The 24450-nt window shown below is 40.5% G+C and overlaps 1 protein-coding gene across 3 annotated transcripts in view; it reads right to left on the bottom strand.

Moving 5' to 3' along the window:
- LOC107262907 (homeobox protein TGIF2) overlaps positions 1-24450 on the bottom strand; it is a 50844-nt gene that overhangs the window by 11781 nt on the left and 14613 nt on the right. The window contains exon 1 of one of the 3 annotated variants that reach the window (XM_015729565.2): positions 7637-8888. The exons of 1 other annotated variant lie outside the window; for it this stretch is intronic. In XM_015729565.2, the coding sequence (XP_015585051.1) occupies positions 7637-7838 (202 nt within the window). In that variant the 5' untranslated portion in view covers positions 7839-8888. Of the gene's footprint in view, positions 1-1556; positions 1849-7636; positions 8889-24450 lie in introns of those variants that run through there. One more of the 3 variants, XM_025080213.1, reaches the window with a different exon arrangement.

Raw genomic sequence — 24450 nt, 5'->3', positions numbered from 1 at the left:
CCCCCCTTCCCCCCCCCCGCCCCCCGACAGCTGAATTCTCACTTATCAGATTGGTCTTAGAAACAAAACAAGAAGCATCGTACATGACATTTTTCTTCTCTCTCCTGCCGTCATTCACCCCTATAAATAAGTCACAGCCGAGATCCAAAATTTTTCCCAGTAAAATCAAAATAGAACGAGAAGAGGGGAATGAAATAAATTACGCAGGAAAATTCGAGCTATTCGAACCGATTTCAAAATTCCTTCTACCAAATATTACGAAATGACCTCCGATAAGTACGAGGACACTGAGTAAGGGACTTGTATCTGTCAACCAGTAGTTTTATTATATTGTATTTTCGTTGTTTACGAGCGACAGTGAATTTCCATGCGAGCTCAAGGGTCAAGCCAGAAAAAGATATATACCATTATAACCCCGCTTGTGCATGTTCAAGGGGGCAAAGAAGATTTAGGCGTCATTTTGATCGTTCGCTCCTGCCGATCTCGTAACCATAATCGACACGTAAGGAAATTTCAATGATCGCTATAGTCACGTGTTTAGACGCTCTTGCGTCCTTAGGTTAAGCCACTGTCATCTTGTCCGCAGCTTGGTTTATACTTCGCTAGGCTTTATTTGTATGGGGCGAAAAAAGATGCCCGGACTGTTCAGGTATACAGATATAAAAAAAAAGGTTCACCCACAGGGACGAAATATGTTGAAGTTAGAAAAAGAGAGGCGTCGACGAGAATTCGATTATGATCAGCTGTGACGAAATGCGTATATACGTCCGTCCGAAGAGAAACGAAGATTATATATATATATATATACCTATACCTATGCTATTCTCTCGAGGACGAAGATAATCAAGCAGTATGAGGTTATCAGACTCGATCGTCCTTCGACTGCACAAGTTACAGAGGGCATTTCCTGGCTTGCGAGGATCACGCTATAATAAGCCAGAGGTCTCACAGGAAGTGCGACATTGCATTATACATGATTCTGCCCTTCCAAGGTAAATTCTAGCAGCTGATTGCGACTCAAGACAGTCTTATCGTTATATCGCCTGAAACAATCGCCGTGTTATTGTAGGACAAGTCTCGGGAACGATGTTGATGAATAATTCTGTTATATACTTGCTGGTCTGTCGAATAGAGTAATGGGAGGTTATGAGGACCAATGCAATGCGTCGCGTCATTCCATCGTGCATAGGAGGTAAGAGAGCTTTTTGTCGACTGTGAATCTTCGTAAGGAGTTCGGCCGGGGGAGACAGCTTTTTGTCGATACACATAAGGCTAAGATATTTTTTTTATGGCTACTGGGGAATATCCAGCATTCACGCCAGGGGGCCGCGTGCCAACCGTAAAAGCTACGTGAGTCGCACTGTGCTATGTGGCATATTGTCGAACTAGTACGTACGCGTATATAATAAGAAAAACAGGCGAGTTACAAGGCGCGCACGATTTATGCATAGTGTAGACGTAAACACGTTGGAAACGATTGTGACTTCTGGGCTCCGGTTGGCATGGACGAGTGATGGTAAATAAATAGTAAGAGAAAAGAATGAGTAAGAATTTACTTGTCTTTTTTGTATGTCCAATTGGCGAGCCAACCGAGAACAGGTCAATTGTCGTGGAGGATAAATGAGGACTGAGAGAACTCTTCGTTTCGGTCTTGAGCGGCGCGGCGCTACATCTGTTGACAATAGTAGGAACTACAATGGCTGTACGGTTGGAGTCCAGGAGGAAAGAAAGAAGACTCGAAGGAAAATCCGAGTCGCCGCGAACGATAATTAAGAAAGTTTTGAGGTCTTGGCGCGAGGGTGAAAACTTTGTAAAAACGAATATCGACACCATGTGCTAACAACCCTTAATGAGTAGTCGTAATTCACGGGCTTTAAAAATACCGTTAGATTTTCAAGTTCGGCCTTGTTTGAATAGCGGCAACCAGTATATCGGCTAATGGCAGCTGATTTATAACGCTCGTACTCCCATAACTGGTCGAAGGGTGACGAGGTTGTTTAAATCAGTTGTCAAGCATACAAAAGGTAATCTATAGTATTTGGGTGTGGAATTATCCCTAAAATGGACCAGAGATAAATAACGGATTGTGTATTATAGATAGGCATAAAGGGAAAGGAAAAAATTATCTTTTCTTCATCCTCAACTGTATAATTGGCATAATGAAAGTTTAGAACAGTGTACAGTATCGGGTTGTAAATTTGAAAAAGAAGTCTACTTATCTCCTTAACGTTCGCTCATATCGCTTAGGGTGCTATTTGACAAGGTTCGTGTTTGCCATGATAAACACCGTGAGAAGTAGATAGGAAATATCAAGGGGGCCATATCCTGAGGTAAGTATACTTCCGTCTAGAGGAAGTGAGAGAAATAGAAAAATAACGAGGAATAGAAGGAGATAGAAAAATCTTAAAGTAACCTCTGTTACCTGATTTTAGATAGGAATTTTATTTTTCCTACAGGACAGAGGATGACGTCGTTGGCTACAACAAGCAGTGGCATTGATCAACGACAACAAATCCACACACTTTTCACCAGATTGTACAATATTTTTTTTTTACCTAATTTCTCTTTCCACTGACACTGAAGATACGTTCGAGGTGTAAAACTTGCCTGTCGAACGTAACACAGATTTAACTGAATTTAATATCTAGGTCTCTTCGTCACGTTTTACCAGCCTAGGCTGGCAGACCTTGGTTATTCTATTTTACACGTCAATAAATTACAACGATACCGCAGTGTCCGCCATGTTAACCGTTACCAGGATATAAAGACAAGAACTGTTAATAATGCTCAGTGGCAAAGTACAAGACACACCGGGATACAAGCAAAGCCACGACGGCGTCCATTGTCGACATTAACGTCGACCTGCTATCAGTTTATGAGTTTAACATTCGAACGAGGAAATTATGTTACTCGGCTCGAAGGACTATCACGTGACATTTTATTCTCGGTACTTACGAGAACGGAGACACAACTACTGCTACCAATAACGACTTGGCGCGGACGGTGTACAGTTTCTGCCTTTATGTCGCTACTCTGGTGCGTTCTCATGGAACTACCATGTATCCTTATTTATTAAGGGTATTTTATAGAGCGATGCGCTCGTACACTTAGGCTTGCTTGGCTGTCTGACAGATGGAGTGACGGTGGGTCTACTACCGCTGCCAAAAGTTCAGGAACGTCTAAGACAGGGGCAAAAGGACAATTAACGTAAATTTTCGTATTTTTAAGGAAAAAATTTTGTGATATCTCAAGTCGCCCAAATTTTTTTTTTTTTTCTAAATAACGTGTTTTCTTTTCAGATAGCAAATGGAAAGAATTGACAGAGAAATTTGATTAGACAACGAATTTACACTTGCACCGGAAATGAATGCATTAGCAATGACTGAACAAGGTCAGAGGGTCTCGGAAACGGAAGTTAGAAATGGCTAATTGATCCCGATTACCGTACCCTTGGTTGGCCAAGCGAGCAACGTCTAAAATAAAGATAAAAGCCGAAAGAAAACCCTTCGTTGCTAGCCAGGATTTAATTAACAGGCTCAATTAGCAGGGAAAAAGAGGAAGAAGGGAGAAAGAAGGTACGAGGGGTAACAATATTAAAAAAAAAAAGATGCTGGAGAGGAGAAGTTATGAACAAAGGGTGCTGTACGTAACGTGTCCGGCAAAAGCGTATGTATGTATGTACATTGCGGACGTAAATTGCGCTTAATGCTTCCGACGCAACCAAGAGGCAAATGAATGAAATTTATATAATCCATCGCGTGTTAGATCGCGACGCTCGAGTGATTCGTAGTAATGACATAGTAAATTTTGCAACAAGCGGTCGCGGTCGCTTTCTGTTAGGATACCAGAGTAGACTCTCAAAATCTCGTAAACCAATGAAATATGCAATAAACTCAAGGTAGGCACCGAACGAATGAATCAACATAGCTGATTAATAACAGAGAGTGAAATCCAGTTGCAATTTCAAAGAGAAAAAAAAATCAATGACAGAAAAGAATTTCATCGATAATTAACGCGAGTCAATAATAAAGAAAAAATGAATAATGAACGAGTAACGTTTGAGTGGATACTGAAGAAAAATGACGCGGATACAATATTTACGAAAGAACCGAGTGCTCGAGAGCTTAACGTACGAGGCCTCCGATGGACGCCACGAATGTAATTGAACTCAGTTGACTTTATAATCACGTTGACTGGTACGTATCAGGCCCATCTCGTTCATATCGACACTACCTACTTGTTTACCAAGCGTTACAATGATTCCGCATTGAAGATATTTCAACGAAATCAGAAAGAATCGTGTTTCGAGAATTGAACTGCAGCCGGCAGCGCCGCTCCGCGGAATTTTCGAGCGACTAAAGGAGCCATGACCACTCGAGAATCAAGATGCGAGGACTGCGGGGAACGCGAGGCGATCATTTTCAGATGACGCTGCGGAAATGGAATTCTACAGGGTATTGAAGGCAACCTGAATCGATAATCCAAGCGTTCTGAATAAAGTGGATATCCAAAACCCATATTCAAAGAACGGCATAGGTGTATATCGATAAATCTAAAAAAAAAAATTTCATAACTGTCAAGGAGTCTTGAGTAACAGAGAAGAAAATATTCAGCGTATTCAATCACCTTGAGCAAGTGTTTCGACCCTTCCGGTACAGCAGAAAAATGCAAAACGTAGAAGACAGATTAAAAACATAACCTAAAAATTGTCGACTTTAAGCAAGTCGACCGCTCGTTCAAATTCGCACTATGGACTGAAGAAGATAGAAAAAGAGAACAGAGACATTCGCAGCAATGGCGAAATTCAAAGCGCAAACTACATTAGCAGTCGGCGCGACGGTTTATCGTACAACGAGATACGGCTGAAGAAATATAAGCTCGAACCACCGTGGCGCCCTGACACTAACCTCCTTGACATCTGCTTGCGCACACGGCGTCTCGATGTTTTGCATTGAATACATTGATTACGTACGCTATACGCGAAATACATATGCAATTGCTAGTGCGAGACTGTCACTCTTTTAATTATTCTATAGGGAGAGAAAATGCTGAGTTTCTAGCTAATATTAAAGCACAATGAAAAGTTAATGGTTTTCCTAACACCGCGGACACGTGGTTGCTCCCCTCGTGTGTCCACGTAAATCTCATCGTCTATCTGCATATATTTATGAAGTGTACGCGAAATAAATAGTGACGGCGTATATAATCCACTAGGTAAGTAGAAACTACCAGAGGTACCTACAGTCGGTTCTCTGAGGTTCGAAGAAGCCACGAATGTTGACATACGACACAGTTACGAGCCGTGAGAAGTAGCCTTAAACGTCCTACAGCACTGGCTTCTTCGACTAGCGTGCGGAGCCTCCCGACGGCATAGCGGCCGGCCGGCATGTTGACAGCTGCAACCGGGTTGAACTGCATTGCATCACGTTTGCTGCTCTCAAACGAGTTTCAAATGTACGCGCGTCGGTATCAAAGACGTCTACGCGTCGCGAGGAACGGTCTCTTTCACTGCTAGGTTATAGGTGGAAAGAAATCGAGAATGAAAATTTGAATGCAGTATCGGATGCTTGAATATAATCTACTAAATGGAAAAAATTCATAAGGTATCCAAACGTATAAAAATTGTAACACAGGCTCTATAGGGCATACTGGTTGCTTGAAAATAAATTCAAACGGATTATGGATCGTTCGAAATCTCTGATATCCGTTTATATTATGTATTTTAAATATTTCTAATTCCGAAATTATAAGGCGATCCTCCATGCGTCATAAGAAAAGTAATAGTCGACGCGCCATTGCGAGTGCGACGTAGAAACAGATTTTCGGGAGACCTTGTAAGGTCGATGGTGAAATAGAACGCAAAAAACAATTACGTCGCGACACTCCACGTGTTCCACGATTCATTATTTAGTTTTTTTTCGATATGAGTCGTTAAGAGAGTCGTACCTATAGGGCGAGGAGCTTCAAGTTTCTCGGCCACCACGTGGCGAGCGACTGGATTCTCCTTGTCGCGCAGCACGGGGTCTACACGAGCGTTTGCAAGGCTGCGCGACAGTTCGCGCTCACATTGCAGACTCGTTTTTATTCTTGCGTACGAAGTTCCCTCTCTTCTGAGTAAACACGGAGAAAACCGAGTCAGATACGTAGAGTAATACAAAAATGGTTTAATGATTCATTTTATTTAATATTAAAAAACATACATCGCACAATATACGTCTGTAGGTACCGGCCAACTGTCTCGACTTGACACTTTAACGATATCGTAGTCAACTAATTTACGCGGGGCTGGATAATTTAAAAAATCGAAGGAAAAAATAAATGTCTTGGTAAATATTAATGGCAATGATATTATTAGACGGAATAATGGCGGTCGTGACGTAACGTCTACGAAATGTCAAAGTCTCGCGAACTGGACACGTGACTTCTGTCAAAGTCCGTTTAGCTTATCAACTCTTTATAGCGAGGAAATTTTTCTTTTAAGAGTATTGAGTATTAAAAGTGCAAAGAAAAGGAAATCATCTGGTTTTATTATGCATACGAAGAAGTGACAGTTCTCGTCCTGTAAGTTCTATATATAAATTCTATCGGTTGTAATGGCAGAGCTATAATCAAAACGCGAAGTATACTCTTATCTTTCTAGAAAGTCAACGGCTCGTTTAATTGAACTATTCCGAGAGCTTCTCAACGTGCATAGAAAGGAAGCTTAAAACTTGGAAGAAATATAGGAAGGGAAAATAGTCTGATAGAAATAAACAAAAGTTGTCAAGACACAACGCGAACTAACCGGTTTCGCATGGACTTTCGCACATCCGTGAACGTTAACGAGCGGTAATTACGATAAGTATTGATCGACCGAGGGCGAGAACATGTCAAGATGAAATTTATAAAAGAATCTTCGTGAATACTTTCCAACGGCTATCATAGTTGCGAGTGGTACTCTGCGAAAGAAAGAAAAGATACAAAAAATCTATACGAGAGTGTCTCGCTAATAAAAAGTAATAATAATTTCAAGAGACTAACAGTCACGACGGCGGGAGGTTGAAATTAGAAAAATGAAAAAAAAATTAACTTAAACGCGCATAGCAATTGAACGGGGTATGGTAAGAAAATGAAATTTCGATCAATGACAAATAACTATCGATCTTCTCGCTTTCGTTACGCAAGAGTAAAATTAATTAGATAAGATGCCAAGAGATTAAGTAACAACACACCAAGTCACTGTATATCACTGGTGTTCGTGAGAAAGCCGAAGGTTACCGAGTGCGAACGAAGTTTCGATATCGAGTGGCACGCGCAGTATTCATGCCTTCCGTAAAGACACGAGGAGACTCTCGTCTCAACTGACAGCTAGTTACTTATTTTCCCACAATACATTTGTACAATGCGTATCGGCACGTAACAAAAAAAAACTGTCTAAAAATATGCAAAACCATACGAAGGATCGAACGACGTGGTATAAAATAAGGTACGGGTATACAAGGGTATACCATAACCTATAATTCTAAGCGAGACAAATAAGGCCGTCCAGTAATATAATAACACAGCACTCAGGCAAGTCGGTATTTCGTAGAACCGACGAAGAGCATGGGACGGTTGACATCTGCGCTGGTTAAAACTCGGCCTCTAATTCCCTTACCTGGAGACAGGACGGCAGCTCGATGAGGAAAACGTGGATCGCGATTCGTTGTGTCTTGAGAGCGATGATGATGATCCAAATGGTGTTGGTGATGATGATGGTGATGGTGGTGATGATGATTGTGATGATGCTGCTGTTGCTGTTGCATCGTCCTGTCGCCATTTATTCTCTGCTCCAAATGCATGGCTGCTGGTGGCAGCATCTTTTATTTACTTTGGAATTAACCGTAGGAGCGTCAATCTTCAACAGGATTGGTGAAGCTTCGCAAACACCACGAGATGTCACGAGTGGCGTAAGGGCGTTCCCGCGCGTTTTCAATTTCCGAATATTAAAAATTGAAAAATTGCGTAAAATATGGATACTTCAAAAGACGGATTATAAAGGAGAGTGACTTTTGATTATAGCAAAGTCATTTTATAATTTCCTTTAGATTATCAGGCACGTAGAAGCACGTTAATATTCCAACGTCACGTGTCAGTATTACTCAAGCACGTATCTCTTGTTACTCTCGAGTAACGTCTATCGTCACTCAAATAACGCCGAGCAATAGGTATTTTCCTTGTGTAGCCTCTGACGTTCCAGGTACACGTCGCCGCTTGTCTCGTTGATGGGGCGTCGATGAAAATTAAGAATCCCCAGACCCTCGCGGTTAGCCGCCACCTTAGACTCTCTTCCGCAGCCCACGTTCTTCCAGGCACTTTTGCACTTCCGTTTTCCGGTATGAAACTGCCACTACTCAATGTATACCAGAGCAACGATAGCCTGTTTCTTCACTCGAGTACGCGTCCAGAGCGACTCAGTGTCCTCTCAAGCACCACAACAGGACATTCGCACGGGCGTTTCGACGCTTTGATTCCGCCCGGTTTGTGACTCTCCGTGCGACGTTCTCGCGGCTCGCTTCGACTGCATTTGACTTGTCTAGTCACGTTGTATGTACGTTTACGAAACGTATTTATCACTCGAGAGACGGTTAAAAGACTGCTGGCTTATGGGTAGCGTCCTAGCGTCTCTTTACCGGCATCAGTGGCTTCTAGTGCAGAAATGTCAAAGACCGATATAATACGCTTCTACAAGGCGCGACGACGCAGTCAAGAGCGACGCACTCGCGTGTATTCGATGCCGGAGCACGACTGAAGCAGTCCACGCCGACGCCGGCTTGACAGGCGCCCGGGGCAAGTGTACTCCCTTCTTCCCAGGCGTCCCCCTTAGCAGCGTTCAACTCGACGCCAACGTCGACCCGGCCGGCCTCTTCCTCCTTCTCCTGTTCTAGTCGCCGACAGTGGAACCCGCCTTTCACGTCCCTCGGCGAAGCACCCCTCGTCCAATGTTTGTCCCACTATCGTTCTCTCCTTCTCCGTCGTACCCTCAGTTTTCCCCCACCGCCAAATCGTCCATTACCAGTTGGCGGGAAAACGTATCCTATGACAGCTGCCTGCCTGCCCGCCCGCCCGCTCCTACTAGGTGGACGCTTGGATGCCTTAATGCCCGAATGCCTGGCTGTTCGGCTGTTTGACAGACTCTGCTGAAAACCTTTTACGTTCTCGTAGCCCTGTTCCCCGTTTAAGCCAAATACAAATACGAGAATACGACTCGGACTGTGCTTAGGCAACATACCCGAATGTCATGGAGGTATATGCATTAATATGGCATACACGATTTATTGTATTGTTATATAATATATCCTCGCGCTATAGAATTTCATTCATATTATTTCTCGACAAAACATAACCTCAATTTACCTTTTGGTTTCGTGAGGCTTCGTGCGCCGATTTGAACTCCGTGCTTACACCTGCACCATCTTGTACGGCCAGTGCAACGTACTCGTTACGTTCAATAAAGCATACATCAGCCCGAAGGAATGTACGAGGGAGATCTCGGACCTAACCTGGCTAGAATTACAGTACATTGCCGTTTTGCATTACAACTAATGTTATCACGTTTATTTTTTTTTATTATATTTTTTCTTACACTCCACTATCTTTATCCTTCTCACTTCGCTCAGCAGGTATAGACTATAGTTTTAGTTCAATTTCTTCTCACAGAGCGCACGAGTGCGTCTGACTTCTTTTGCTCGAGTCTTTTGTTTACCTCGTACTTTGGATAATTTTTACAGCCTAGACACGTGTACTATTGTCTTCACGTTTTCGTGGAAATAGAGAAAAGCAAAAATGATGAATTCTAGTAAAACGTCGAAAACGCATCTTCCACTGGCTTTAACAATATTTTTCTTGTATTGGAATACGAATGCTCTTATGCAAGCTGAATGGTTTCCACGTGGATTTTCGCTAATATCACCAATAGATATAACCGGAAGTCACCTTGGTGATTGTCTAGTAGCTTCTTCCGGTTACACTTTTTTAAAATATTTCTATCTTGTAACGAGAATCCGCGCTTCAAATATGCTCCCGGAATACTTTGAAGTAATTTTGTAATATTTATTTTTATACCTTCTGTTTTCTCGATTGGCCATACTGTAATAAGGATCTTTCAATTCTTTTTTTCCCCCAAGTATTACCACCTGCGTGGTGTCAACGATCCTCGACTCGTAACGAGCGAAAGATGAAATTCTGTCACACACAATGAGTCCAACGTGACAGGCGTGGATCGATGTTACATCGAACAAGGTATATCGAATTCGTCGGGGATACGAAACGAGGCAAACGATTTGTAGAGGCTAAAGGCAACGGGTTTACACAGATGGCTAAATAACCTTTGCAATTCAACGAGCAGCACGATTGCTGGGTCAACTCTTCGTTACTCGGTGATGTAACGAATTCATATATGTACACTAGAGCGGCAGTAATTTCATTTATTCAATTGCGAGGACAGTGCGCTGTCACCTGGCACACCACACTTTGCAGTTTTGACAGTTATTTGTCAGAATCCACCTTTCAAATTTACCGCTTTTCGTTAGCGTCGAGAAAGTGACATTACGTATGGTGTTAAATTAAAAATAAAAAGTTTAAAATTTTCGTCGATGCCGGCCAAATTTCATCGGCCGTATATATAACATGAAAATTTCCAAAAAATTTCCAAAAAATTTTTCGTAATAAAATATCGATATAGATTTTTTTTTTTTTTTTTTTTCTAATCACCAATCAAATGATTATTGGTAGTGACTTTTTTCTCCTAAAGTCACGCGTAACAAGTGTATTACCAGTGCCACAAATGATTCTGTAAAATATGAAAAAATAAAAGATCGAAAAATTTTTGAAAAATCTTTCAAAAATTTTAACGCCGATTACACCAGAGCGCGTAAGCGTCGGCGTCGCTGCATCGGGACGCCTACCGATAGCCGTTATACGTCCGCGATGCCTCAGTCAATCAACCAGCGGCAAAGATTAAGTATGCGCTATCACTTGATACTTATAAACTGGAGATACCTATGTATTATTTATATGTACCCGTACGAGAATTTGATAACGAAGAATCTCGCGGAAGAGGTTGCGCAACGTTGACTTACATAACTGAACGATCAGTATGTCGCCTTGGCCTCCCCTACTTTACCTACCAATACTTTATAGCCATCACCTCTAACGCCGTCCCCACCACCAAACGACGCCGACGATACCGCGACGTCGCGACGTCGTAGCCACCGACGTCGATCTACTTTTGACGTGGGCCGTCACGTGCCGCCGGGCCCAGCTGTCAAAATCTGCTGACGTCAAAAATCTTGTACGCTTTTGGTTTTTGAAAAAAAAAAAAAAAAAAAAATACTCCTATCGTACATAAATAATCTTATACAAATATGGACCTTTTTGAATGTCGTTTTGAAAAATAAATTTGTTTAAACGGCATCTTTTTTAATGTCTGCAACATTGACAATTATCGTTCAGGCGGATATTTTGTAATTTTTTTTTTTTTTCAATTCGACTCTCAATTTATCAGAAATTTGACCGGATCGTTTATGATCTATATTTATTTAATACTGTCTTATATTTCCTTGCTGGGTAGAACCGTTAAGCACGTACTTACACGTCACACGTTACGCGTATTAACGTATACTACTTGCCGTATACTCTACTTGAGTCTATCTCTTGCGTACGGCAGTGTGCTTTTTATGAATGAGACTTACGCCCACGCTACGCCGGAAGCGCCTTGTTTTCTATGTTAGCCATGAGCTCCAGCGAGAATATCAAGTACGTCATCAATTTTACGTGAATTATTCCAGCGTCATTGTACGCTCGGGATTGAGCTCCAGAATTTGCACATTTTTTCCATACTTCGGTACGCGTGAGTAATTTGAGAAGAAAGATGCGAGAGACGAGGGAAAAAATATGTAAAAATGGAAATTTGAGAATTCGTAAATATTCATGACAGCCGATGAATCCAAAAGACGATATTGGTAATGATTATGTAATATTGAACTGTTGGACCTTTTTTTTTTCTTGACCTTTTTTTTCTCAATTTTAGATACATATACAGACCTGGATAGAGGTATCAATTATTTGCCTGATACTGTGATCATATCTGTTCGCACTGTGTTGAAAGACTGTGTGCTGCTTATGAGTGCACATGTGATACATATATATATTTGCAACATATGATAAGATTAAAATACGATTATATACAAGAAAGTTGGGTATATGTGATTTCCAATTGCGACTGAATTTGCAATTTAGCTGCTGCTTCATTTACAAAGGATATATTTAGATCAAGACACCATCTCGAAGACGTTATGTTATTTGAGTTAGAGTTTGGATTGTTGATTGCTGTGAATGATCTAGTAACTTTTTGGACATTCGTTTCTGGTGATTTTTCTCATCTGGTGATAATCGTGGTTGACTATCTGGTTATTTGGTTTATGATTTACTGATCTAATTGCGTTGCTTTTATGGATTGGACTTAATTGCCGGAATTTGATAGGTTAATAATGACAGTGGATTAGGAATTGGTAACAGTAGTGATTTCATAGCCTGGGGCACGGGTGTGATTCGAAACTTGATGGGGAAAAAAAAAATTATGAAACGAAATAGCAAAATTACTCGATTAAATTTATCTCTAAATTTAAATGATTTGTTTAACGACATTTTATAATGATGTAATATGAATTTTATGCTCTTATAATTGAATTTTTGATTGTGAATTAAAATTAATTTTTTTTTAATTAACACCAGATCGATACTCAAGGACACTCGGCTCATTATCACGTAATGGATTTCGGTGACCTTTGAAATTTCAAAGTTCTTCGTATAGTCAATTCTCCCGATACCTCTATATGCTTACAGTTATTAACTTTCTTTATTCACTTTCACTCGTTTGCCTTTGGATTAATATATATATGTATATAAGGGTATCAGGCGTTTGATTTGACAGAAAGTCAATTAATAAAAATAAATGGTACGTTGCCCCGGATAAAAGAACATGGGTAAACCAATAATAACGACTACGAAGCCTTAAGGAGAGAGAAACGTTGCTCTGGGATTTCAAGAAAGAAAAAGAAAAAAAACGAATTAGCTTTCCACAGTCGACTGTTGCCAACCCGAGTATTCGTGCACGTGTATACGTTTTGGTAAGTGGAACCGAAAAAAAAACAGAAGAAAAAATCAGAAAATATATCCATCAATATTTTACAGCTTCTCAAAAATTGCTGAAATTTCTCCAGTTACAGATGATGGACGAGTGTGACGTCTCGTTGACTTTCGAAAGTCCCGGAAAAATTTTGAAAGAAAAAAAAAAAAAATAAAGTACACGACAAAAATTGACTCGATAATTAAAAATCAAGCCGCTGTCTATTTTATTGCTACGAATAAAAATCTTGAAATTCCTTATCGATATTTGAGATATTTTTTTTTTCAATACTCTTAATACCTGCCTAACGTCCTAGGTATACCTATAGCGGCTTATTGGAACAGATGTTTCGACAGACCTGCGAGCCCTTTTGGTGACATGTGTTTCTCTGAATGACTTAGGACTTAGTCAAGTCCGTACAAATTGTAAAACATACGTATGGACGTCAAGTTTGTTGTTTTCTTTTCTATTTTACTATTTCCTTTCCTTCGTCTTGAAGTACCGATCTTAAGGGTCGGCGGCCATTTTGGTATCCTAACGGGTAGGTATTGCGTAAGAGTTAAGAACGGTTTATATTATTACGAAGAAGCGCTTAGCGTGTCTAAATAAAACTTATGCAACAGACACAAGTGGACAGTAGTACCAATATTCATAAGCCCAAGCATTAGAGATTAAGTCAGTTGGTATGGCAAATTAATTTTATTTTTATTTTATTTTTTTTTTAATTTCTCAAACAATGCTGCCAAGCGTACAAATACTTTTTGAGATTACACAATATTCTTCCACCAACCTGAATCAATCAAAAATTGTCAGGTACTGGCAGGATAGCTTAAGCAGATACGGAAGACCAGTAGATGCTGAAGAAACGAAGGGAACAAAATTCAAGGTGAGAATATCGATAATTAAATAAATAATAACAACAGTCTCCTGGACATGTACCGTTTGGTTAAATGTAAAAAGACTATAGTCTCTGTCAATTATGAAATTGATTGTTCTGCCACGTCAAATGACACAGTGCTCTTTAATCGAGGTTTCGAGGTTATCGCAGAGGGGTCGATTTTTGGTGGCTCGATTCGTCAAAGTTCCGCGATATCACAACATTGTGTGCGCATCGCGTGAATACTTAATGCTTTATAAAATCCGTATTTACTTTGGGATTGAAGTGTCCTCAAATACAGAGAGGCAGTATCGTTATCTGGCTGAGCAATGAAATAAGGTTATGTGCGACTAGGCATTGCATCCTTGTAGCGCAGCATTAAAAAAGTCATAAAAATGTTCAATTCGTACGATAACGTGAAGAGAAACAAGCACTGCGCCTCACTGACCAACAATAAAGAAATGTACGTTACGCAGATAAAGAAAAGTATCGAAATTCATTGCCAGTAGCACCGGCTAGAGTAGATAGTTATCGTCAGCCAGTGTACGTCTTGGCTGAAAACTTTTTAACAGTAATGACCTGACGACCTTTCTCGGGAGATAGGATCACGCCACGAAATATATCAAATCGTTAGCTTCTTAAGTAAAACGACATTACACTTGAATAGCTACTGGTGGAATGGGCGAAGAAATAATTTAAAGAAACGAAAAGTCGAAATAGAACTGTCAGATAACCTGTATACGATTCGTACGAAGAAACTGATGTTTGATAGAAGATATATGTAACAATAAATGAACACCACGTGGTGCAGGGCACCTATATAGGCACCAGATTGCCGTTTTGTCGTAACCGATAACTTGATATCGCGATAAGAAATTGCTGTTTCACGCGTAACAGCACGTATCCGTACTTCGGTCACACTGCGCATGCGCGCGCCAGCTACTACGCGAGTCAATCGAGCGGCTGTTTTAACGTAAAATCAAATCAATTCTCTTAATTATTTTTTTAAATCTAAAACAACTGCTATAATAAATCGCGAATAAATGAAGCAATATGCGATATTAATTTTGCAAACTTAAAACGCACGTGCAGTAACCAATGCTATCAGTTAACGATCGCTATCGGTATTACAATATATAGTCATTGACATTTGATCGCTCACCAAGAAACAGTGTCTCGTCTTTTCATCTAGGAATTTCCTTCGTGCCAACCAAACAAACATGGATTATTATACAGCAAATCCTTGAATATCAATGCGAAAAATAAAGATCAGCATTGTTATGAAAAAATTATCAGATATAAAAACCAATGCAGTTGCTCGTAAGGGACAAAATCAATGAGTGAACCCAACCTCGAGTATCCAACAGCAGGATATTGTCAGGATCATCCTGCTCGAGTTTGCGGGATGACTAATCGTATACGAGATACGACCCTTTACCATAAGTCATCCTTAATAATATTTGTGAACAATAACCAAGCATTGGAGGAACCCTAGAAAAGGAATTAATGACGCACCCTAGACAAATCTTATTGTAAAGACAACGCGAAGAGGACTGACCGATCGGCAAGTTAGTCAAAGGAAGGCTTGAATGACGTCAAGAGAACGACTTTACGATATAAGTAGGTATATAATAAAATATCGAATAACGAAAATACCATTATCTAAATCATCTATTGGCCATAGTAAATAATATTAAATTTCATTAGTCAACAGTCGAGACATTTGTACACGAGTTATTACCGTTTGCATATCACACGAGTATTGAGCTTCGCTGAGTCGTGTTGATAGACGTAATAACGAGATCGGAATATGTAGCAAGTAATTGTTACACCGTGTTACGCAGGTTCCTAAGTATTCAGCTTGAGAAAAAGGCACCGATACTTGTGGATGCTCAGCCACATGTGTTACGTGCGTATTAATAATATCGTTAAGCAAATCAAACTATGATGACATATATCGCTAAAGAGGTAATAAGAAGTACGAACAACTGTTACAACAGGATTGTGCTGCAATCGTTATTTGCAGGCGCCTAGAAAAATTCTCCCTATCCATGCAGGACGTATCTGTTGCGTGTGTTCATTGTGAGAAAAAAATAACGCAGTCATCGCTCGACAAAGAGAAACGGAAGTACCGCTGGGATTTGATTGCCTCTGTTCGCCATGCTACTGTGACGCGTCAAATTCATGAGATCTTAGTGATATTTAGAGATCATACGTAAAGCTAGAAATAAGGTGGATTAAGATGAGATTTTGAAGTTTTATTGAAACTGCACAAAAACTACGTGTAAACTGGAGCAGATTGGAAAAAAAAAATTAAAAGAGGCAGAGTCATAAGTACGAACGGATAATTTCTAAGTTTGAGAAAGGCAGAAAGAGAGAGAGAGAGAGAGAGAGAGAGAGAGAGAGGGAAAGAGAAAGAAGAACAAAATGGCGGTTCTGACGTTCGGGGAAACGCCGATAAGAATCAGGCGCACAAGTTACCGTTCCAAAAATACACGACCACCCGAAAACTTGTCTAGTTCTTTTTCTGCAGGCAGCTTGGCAAATCTCACCACGAATTGACAACTTAGTCGATTTTAGTTAAAAAATAAAAAAAAAAAATTCCAAAAATATATACACGAGTATTCACAAGAATGAAACTTTTCTCTTTTTTTTTCTCAGGATATTTTCACCGATTCCATTTAGAATTGACAACTCGGTAGATTTTTGTAAAAAAAAAATTTTTTTTCCTAAAATATATACACGAGTAATCTTGAAGATTCGAATATCCCCATTTGTTCCAATTTGTCGAAGGAAAGTTGGGAAATTAAAAAAAAAAAAAAACGATCGAGAAATGTGAAAAAATTTTTCTATGTAATATCGAAATAAAAAATTATTTCTTTACTAAATTGGAGTATCGAAACAAAAATAACGTACGCTTACCAGTAGTACAGTAATAGAGAAAAAACAAATGTTGAACGAAAGGACCGAGGTCAAGATGGCAGAGGGCAACGATAGGGGTTGATAGCATTCACTCATTACAGACTGAAACACTGGTATAACTGCTTGCAGATCCTATCAAGCGGATTCTCTGACCCTGAAGATGGCATCCCAGAGATAATAGTAATATCAAGCCAGGCACGTTTAATCGACTTCATCTTCCCTAATTAACAACGCGCGATAAAAGTATAAAGTTGTCGAAGAATTGCCAGAGCAGTTAATCGAACATATTTTAACTTACCGAATAGTTCACGCTGTTAATCGGTTATCTTCATCTTCCCTAATTAACAACGCGCGATAAAAGTATAAAGTTGTCGAAGAATTGCCAGAGCAGTTAATCGAACATATTTTAACTTACCGAATAGTTCACGCTGTTAATCGGTTATACTTCTTAAGTCGTATATTACTCAAAGATATATATATATATATATATATATATCCACCTTAAACTCGTCCACGTGTCACGAGTAGACACGAGTTGGCTCAATTTACTGTCAAATTTTGACAGCACGATTTGACGTCGGTTGCTGCTTAACGAGAGAGAAACCCCTCTTATCTTATCGTAGCAGTCCTTATCGCGATCGTATATTCATTTTAATTTAAAAATGCACGACAGTGATACTAGGATATCTCCCGATAAAGCCACCAGCTTTCTCGCGTCTTATATTTGTCTAAGAAAAATACGAGGCACGTTAATAAAAGCCTCACCGATCGTTCTCCCGTTTGGTTAAAAGCTAAGAGAAAGCTATTCCTTAAAGTTTTTTGCCTCTGTACTCCTTGGATCGTCCCGAAAGCATCGTTAACACGTATTACGATACGCAACAGTCTTACCATTACAATTTCAATATAGCACAGAACAGAGTAAACATAACCTATGAAAAGAAAAAGCAATCCAATAGTCTTCGTTCTTGATCTCGCACATCGACTAGCTCCTGATACGTTCCTGGTTTACGAAGCATGGGAGCCAACACAACCTACCCCCCTAAGGGTGTAGAATATACGTACGCTCCTAATACCGATTCCAACCACCCGCAGCCATGCCATTTCAACCCCAATGCGAAGGGCAGATACGTCGCTACGGAAATCATAGCTAGCGATGGCTACGAGTCGGTAAAATACTTGAACCAGTATATGTATATATATATATATTTGATAGATATATACCAGCAGTGTTCGACCATAGAGCAACGTTCGAGCGGTGTCCGGGATGACAATGAAAGTTCGACGCGCGAAGAGTTTGCGAAGTAAAATAGAACATAGTGGAGGAGAGTGTAGTAAGAAAGCGGTAAAAACCGGTTTCACTGCGACTGTACGATTTTCGAGAGGTTCATAAACCCACCTCCTTCGTCCTCCGTGCAAACGTACCAAGAGCTCCGTAGGAAGTGCGCAACGCGATAGGACTCGGTTGGACTCGGCTAAGTTCGGGCGGACTCGGCTTCTCGATCTAGAAAAACGAGTAGGAACCCGCAGCAGTATTTCGGTCGTCGTATGCCGAGCTGTCACTCGTCGCCATTGTGGACTATCTCGGAGGCATTGGAGCGACGCCAAATCCTCCGATACAATGTGTGCACTAGTGTGGAAGACCCTTAATGTTTTAGCTAACTTTATACGAGTAATCTCGAAATATATAACCGTTACCGGCAACAAGGAAGCGATCACTTTTTATTTCGATTATGAAAAATCAAGGACGCGTTAAATTTTGTAATTTTTACTTTCCGGGCCTCCATCGTTCGTCCATTTTATTGGTCGGTTGACGAGAGATGATTAAAAAAAAAAAAAGATTATTTTTCTTATCACGAATTTCGCGAGTTACTCGAATCTCTCGGTTCCCGCCGTCTGTCTCAGCCGAGCGGCACACATGGGGCTATAAACACGGAATACCTCCTCGACCAGCATTAAAACCTGTTCCATGCGCGTCCGGAATCTCACATATGAGCGACAGGTTACGAGCCCGGATAAGGTCCGGACGGATGGTGGCACACGCGTGAATTCGTCTCGAGGGCTACAGTCACGTCGCTCCTCGTCCAGTTGCCCTATGGAGATTAACGTTTCATTATACGCTGTTACGTTTTTACCCTGTCACGCTGTTACGCTGTTACGCCGGTGGTTGCACGCTCGTATGTGACATATGTGAATTCATGCGAGGAGGAAGGAATGCTGTACGACCGCGCTCGGCTTATGTTATCCTAGCACATACACGATGCACGCACGTCTCGCCGAGCTACGCATTACGCCAATTCACATGCGGCAGTACACGAGGCTTCGCATCGTTTGTCATTTGCTTGTGAAAAACTTGTGTCTTCCTTTGGCAAACTCTGCCGATCTAAATAAATGGACGCTGAGGTATAGAAAAGGTGACGAAGGGTATTGCTGGTTTACGTTGGTTGGTGGCACGGCCGTGGCGGGAAATTCAAAATTTGAAATTTTATCTAATGTCGTATAAAGTGTCTTGTCATTTAAACAAATTTTTTTTGGTAAAAAAAAAAAAAAAAAATTATCGGACCCACACAGGAATGCTCGTAGGAACATATTCTTAGGGGTCTGATAAGAAAGGACTATTTGTAACCTGCAACCCTTCAAACTTAACCTGCCTTTCCAGTGTCGGAGCAAAGTATCTTGAATCTTTAGTGCACTTAACACCTTTCCTCTAGTCGTACCGTAATTGCCACTAATTAGCTGCCCACGAACACCTTTTTCTTCGCTCATCGTACAATCCAAGGTAACAAGTGTTTCGGATAAGAAGAAAACACCGAAATACGTGTATACAACTGGATAAGGTAGAAAGATATAGAATTTAATTTAAACGTTTCAACGGTAATGTTGTAAAAAAAATAAAATAAGAAAAACAAAATTTTATTACAAATAATGTATATAAATCTCTTCCTTTTTTCTTTTACTTTCTTATCCCGGCTACGTGACAATCTCCGGTATTACGTTCGTGCCGTATTTCAATCCTCCTCAAGCGGAAACTGTTGCCCCTGATATCATCGGAGTGGCGCAATGTCAACATAGATACCCAATGCTCACAGTGCTGGGGTTAAAATACGGAAGATAAAAGTTAAGAAAAATATATTTTACTTCTTGGGAAATGCCTGAATCTTGATAATTCACGAGATAAACCACACGGCTGTACCAATAGACAATCACATGTACGTATTAATCCATATTGAAAAATCAAAACCCATGTCAATCTTGTTTCATTATTTTTTATAGCAACGTGCCTAGATATATATATATAAGATTCCTAACCTAAAAATCGATCTGCAACATTCATGCAGAATTTGTCGAAATTTAAATTGTATCTGGTACCGTCAGACACAGCCTTCATGAATAATATTGATTTAACAGAAACACAAGGCCATAAACGATGAAAATATAGATATGATATATATATACTATATATATACTTAATACACGTGATAAATAATGCAAACCTGTTGCCGTAGAAAGCGATCTCTTTCCATAAAGATAATCCAATGAATGGCCACTAAAAAGGAAGTTGGAGGATCTGGATAACCAGTAAAGACAGTGGACAGTGGAAAGTGGGCTACAGCTGGATAGCGGTTCCAGTAGTGTCCAGTCATCTAGCTAGAGACATGAATGGCTGCCAACTCATACGACAAAACCGAGACTGGATTTTAAATGTCCATGAACCTTGGTGGGAGGGAACGTTAATTTCCTGCTCACTAGACCAGACTAGCTCGCCTAGGTCGTTCCTCGATACCTTTTCCCTAGCACGATCCCAAAGCATCTCCTTGATCGGTATAACCTCTATCATGGGTTATAAAAATATATATACATATACACATCATAACGCTGACCACCGGGTGAGTATATGGGAAAAGAAAAAAAATCAGATAAAAATTAAATTTTCAATATTATATGAAATACTTTTTTTTTTTGTCTTTTGACAACTATAGTTACAGTGACGGGTGAGTGAAATAGAAAATTTTCGTTAATGAAACCCACCTGAAAATATTCCAAGTGAGATACGTTCTCGGGTACCCACGTAGTAGAGCTAAAAGTTGCTCGAGTCTGCCGTTCGTTGATCCAAGTTCGATGCGTATACGAGCTTAGGCTAATCTATGTTTAGCTGGCACATAGAGAAGCCGAAAGGGAAGTTTCATTCGTTTTGCACTGTCGGTAACCGCGACCTGCATTACGTAGCTACTCGGTTGCACACGTAGACGTAGATTGCACTGGCCTAAGCAAAGGTACAACAACACCGAGGACGAAAATAGTATCGCGCCGACGTCTTTGCGCGACGCTCGAAGCCAGTGCTTGCACGGGCTGTAATAAGAAGACGACGGAGACGCTGAACGTCCCCGATGCCTCAGCCGACCCGGCGAAAGATCAAGAAAACATACGAGTACTCGGGACAATTTCCTTTGAGACTATCGCGACTCGTACATACGAATAGGTTAAACTTCTAAGTGTAACCTGACAAAAGACTTACCTAATAAATATATACAATGGCATGATTGGTCAATTTTAAAAATCATCATTGACAATTACCGCGTACTTTGATTATTTTTTATGAAAGGAGGAAAAAAAATTTTTTTTTTACCAAAATTCAAAATCACACAAATTTATGTGTTTATTTAATTAATTCACCAACTCGAGATTGATACGAATATTACAAGTAAAATTTCTTACAGCATCCTTCCGTGAAATTCATTCAATAAAATTTTACTGTTTCACTTTGTATGTTTGTTCGGTCAATATTATACCGGGTGTCGATATTCACGTACAGTGACAAAAAACGAAGTCTCTCGATTTACCTTACGTGTTACGGACAGCACGGCCTCATTACGTTATTGAGAAATGTCGGTAAAAAAAATCACAGCTCACGTAACACCTACGATGTATGAGGAAATCGGTTAAACTATTAATCGGACGTAAATCTTTTTCTTCACTCATAAAAGTATAAGGACGATAACGAAGCGTTGCCATGGCTTCCAAGCACTGTCCTTATTTGTACCACGAATTCTAACCTAATATAATTTCGTGGGGCAGAGGCTGCTCCGATTAGTGGTCCTGTTCTAAATAACTTGCATAAACCAGCTTTGGTTACCCTTAACGGTTTGAGTAAATTCTAGCCAGCACCGCGGGAGTTTGCACTGCTGGTTAGCCAGTCGGCGCCAAGTGGTTTCTTCGCGAGTATCGAGCTCGGCCTAATTGTCACAAGGACGAAAAAAAAAAGAGAGAAAAAGGAGTCGAGAATAAAAATTCTAAAAATGCTCGTCTTTAATGTGCACCAGAAGATCGATTAAAAGAAAATTCAAACTTCCGTTTGCATCGAAAATATTTTTATTTTTTCACCTCGCACCCAGTAAAGGGATTCTACTAAGGCTACGTAGTGTTTATTAGTCGAAATCACTAATGGAATCACAGTTTTTTAAGCCTATTAATTAATCTATCAGGATAATCGAGTCTCTGGCGTTATATTAAGACATCAATATATATATATATATATATATATAACACGATCAATCATGGTTCCTAGACTGCAGACGCTGACGTTAAGTCGACGATAAGATTTTTACGATTTAACGCGGATCTAGCCCAGTTTAGATACACGATCAATTATTTTGGCCGGATTAGAAATCATTCGAATTCAAGATAGTCTACTGGATCGTTATAAGACACTGTTCTGCGGGCGGATATTGCAATGGTAAATATAGAAGGACAAAGGTATCTGATGGTATCGTATCCGTGACGTAGTTATCATCCGATAATAATAAAGCTGGAACAGATGATCGATATACGGTAATTTTCAAAGAATCTAAAAAAAGGATCGCAAACCATTCGCGGCCCACATAACTGTCACTGCGACGGCTACATGGCACCTACGAACAATTCTTGGATGACGTTTCAAGTTTCCGAGTGACACGGACGGGTTAGACCGGTAGGTCCGGGGTTCGATCCCAGGTACAGGAATTTTTTTTTTCTTCCAATTTCTTCTAAAAACTAATTATGAATTCCATTATCGGCAGCCGTATAATAAATGGTAGGGATAAAAATTAAATACTTCTTTTTAATGCGAACGTAAACGATCGTCCGGCTTCTGTGACGTTTATACAGTGGATTCTTAAAAGGTGACACTGCGCATGCGCAGTAAGGAACGAGCTGTAAGACGGTATTTATGAATGACAAGTGCAACGTGATTGATTCGCGGCCAAAAACCTGCGGCTTGACTGATCGAATTGAAAAAGGAGGGAGAGACAATTTCCCCCCTCTCTCTTTCCCAACGTTTCTATATCCGTTAACAAGAGAGGAGGGGGGCGGAATAAATTTAGCCTTTCAAAGAGATTTGCAACTGTGCGTTGATCATCTAATCGCGGTTCGTGAATGACAAGTGGAACTTGACACCCTCGTACCTACCGAACAGTCTCGTTAAAGCACGTAAGTCCGATAACGAGAAAGTCGTCGTCATAAGATTGCCATCCCAACGAGAAGATTCAGAGCCAAATAGTAAGAAAAGCACGAAAAAAAGATTTGAAGAAAAAAAATTTTTTGTCGCGAAACTTCTTTACTGACCGAGACGGTATTTACGCTGGAATTCTACCATGTAAAATAAACCGCACTAATCATGTACATCATACCCAGAGCTTAGCTTAGCAGGTAAGGCAGGTAAAAGCAGAGAAGTCGAAAGAGAAGGCAAAAACCCATCGGCGAAGCAGCCTCGACTCTGTACAGTCGAAGTCTAAATATACCCTGTGGCACAGAAGCATCGGGGACGCTGGCGTTAGCACCTTCTTACTTCCCCCCTCTGACCCTCTGGCAATCTCTCTCTCTCACTCTCTCTCTCTCTCTGTCCACCAGGTCGAATGATTATCCCGTCGTTCGGCGTGACTCTAGATGTACCACTGTCTGCGACTGGACTCGAATACCTACTCGCGGTATTTTTAATATTAATCTAATTTTAAACCACCAATCGTACGGGCCGACGACTACGCTAATGACACGGCGGAAACATCAACTGCCGGGATAGAAGTTTTTTCGGTCTAACGTAAGAATGCCACTTCTTTCCTCTTACAAAATTGTTTCTCCCTTCCTCCTTCTTCAGCCTCTCCGTCCCGAGTCTGTCCATCCACGTGTCTAGACTCTTTGTACTCCACTTTCACATTCTTTAGCGACACTTCGACCACGTTTGACGTTATATTTATAGGGAACGACCGTCGACACTCTTCACGTAAGATTCAAAGGCATAAAAAAGATTATTTTATATCTTACACTTATCAATGTCCAGTGTCTCGCTTTCTTGCAGGGCAATTTGTCATTTGTAAATAGTCGCCGACAGGACTCTTATTTTTTTTACGCTCAATATTTCTGGCCGGTTCGGCATTCAACGTGGATACGTGGTCCGTTGAACACGTGGAGGCTGCCTGACGTTTAGATTCGAAAAGCGAAGTTACGTAAGAATTTTCACGTTAATCTCGCGAGG

Source organism: Cephus cinctus, unplaced genomic scaffold, assembly GCF_000341935.2.
Source record: "Cephus cinctus unplaced genomic scaffold, Ccin1 Ccin1_scaffold0129, whole genome shotgun sequence".
NCBI classification, from domain to species: Eukaryota; Metazoa; Arthropoda; class Insecta; order Hymenoptera; family Cephidae; genus Cephus; species Cephus cinctus.
The sequence above is the reverse complement of the archived record's forward strand: the minus strand, read 5'-3'. Positions and strand labels throughout refer to the sequence as shown.